Raw genomic sequence first — 1051 nt, 5'->3', positions numbered from 1 at the left:
AATACCAGATCCCATAACATCATTCTTGACATGACCGGACGTCTACTCGCCCATTTTTTCTTATCGGTAACGATGTTTCTAATATCTATTCGTTTGTCTTTTTATCTTGGATGCGGTCACTGTTGTATCCCGCTGCTGTGATGTATCAACGCATCTCGTGATGGGCGCATGTGTAGGACGAATCTGGCACTGCGGTAAGTCACCTTTTCTAAATACTGGTGGATTGTATGGCATGATTTTCTGTATCTAACTGTACCAATGGGATATTGAATGGCATACAACAAGCAGTGGTATGTTATACTTGTAAAAGAATGAACATGAGAATCACCTGTCTCAAGTTGCATTGGATATGCATACTTTCGCATTTTGCGTAGAAGTGGACTATTGGATAAGCAGGTACTTGTATGCACACAACAACAGGCCTACAAAACAGTCGAGTTGGATACCGTCCTGGGCGATGTGCCTGTGCAGTACCGGGAGGTTCAAGATTACGAGTCGGAAGAATTCTTGGATTTATGGAAACCAGCCATGATTGTGATGTCTGGTGGGGCGGATTCGGGCTTTGAAAAAGTAGAGCCAGTTGATTACCAGCCACGACTCCTGCACATCAAAGGCAAACGCAATAAAATGCGCTGCCAGGCTGTCCCGGTTGAATTGGATAGTCTGAATGATGGTGATGTGTTTATACTAGATAAAGGTCTGGAGATTTTCCAGTGGAATGGAACGAGTGCGGGAATCTTCGAGAAGAGGCGCGCTATGGAGGTGTCGGAGTTCCTGAAGCAGCAGCGACACGGAAAGGCCGAGTTTCAGGTGAGTGTACAGGGTAACGGCTCCTGAATTTTGCGTGTGTGAATAAAGAGTGAGAATCATTGCCCATGTATGTCGGTGTATTGCGCGAGTTTCACTGATTTAGATGGATGCATGCACAGAGTGACGGTTACTGGTATATGCATATGTGTATATATGTTTGTACCTGTATGTGCGCTTACATGTGCGTATGCGATGTACTCCATGAATGACTTATTGCTGAAATGGCTACTCATCACAGCAT

At 44.8% G+C, this 1051-nt stretch overlaps 1 protein-coding gene across 1 annotated transcript; it reads left to right on the top strand.

Annotated features, from left to right (window-relative positions):
* Positions 1-374: 374 nt before the first annotated feature.
* On the top strand, positions 375-837 carry SARC_16408 (hypothetical protein; the record flags this gene model as incomplete). Its single annotated transcript, XM_014289484.1, has 1 exon — positions 375-837. A coding segment is annotated over one exon (463 nt), but the record flags the coding sequence as incomplete, so codon positions are not given.
* Between the last annotated feature and the right edge of the window lie 214 nt (positions 838-1051).

Source organism: Sphaeroforma arctica (assembly GCF_001186125.1).
Source record: "Sphaeroforma arctica JP610 unplaced genomic scaffold supercont1.8011, whole genome shotgun sequence".
Lineage (NCBI taxonomy): Eukaryota > Ichthyosporea > Ichthyophonida > Sphaeroforma > Sphaeroforma arctica.
Note: the sequence above shows the minus strand (reverse complement) of the source record. Positions and strands in the feature narration are given on the sequence as shown.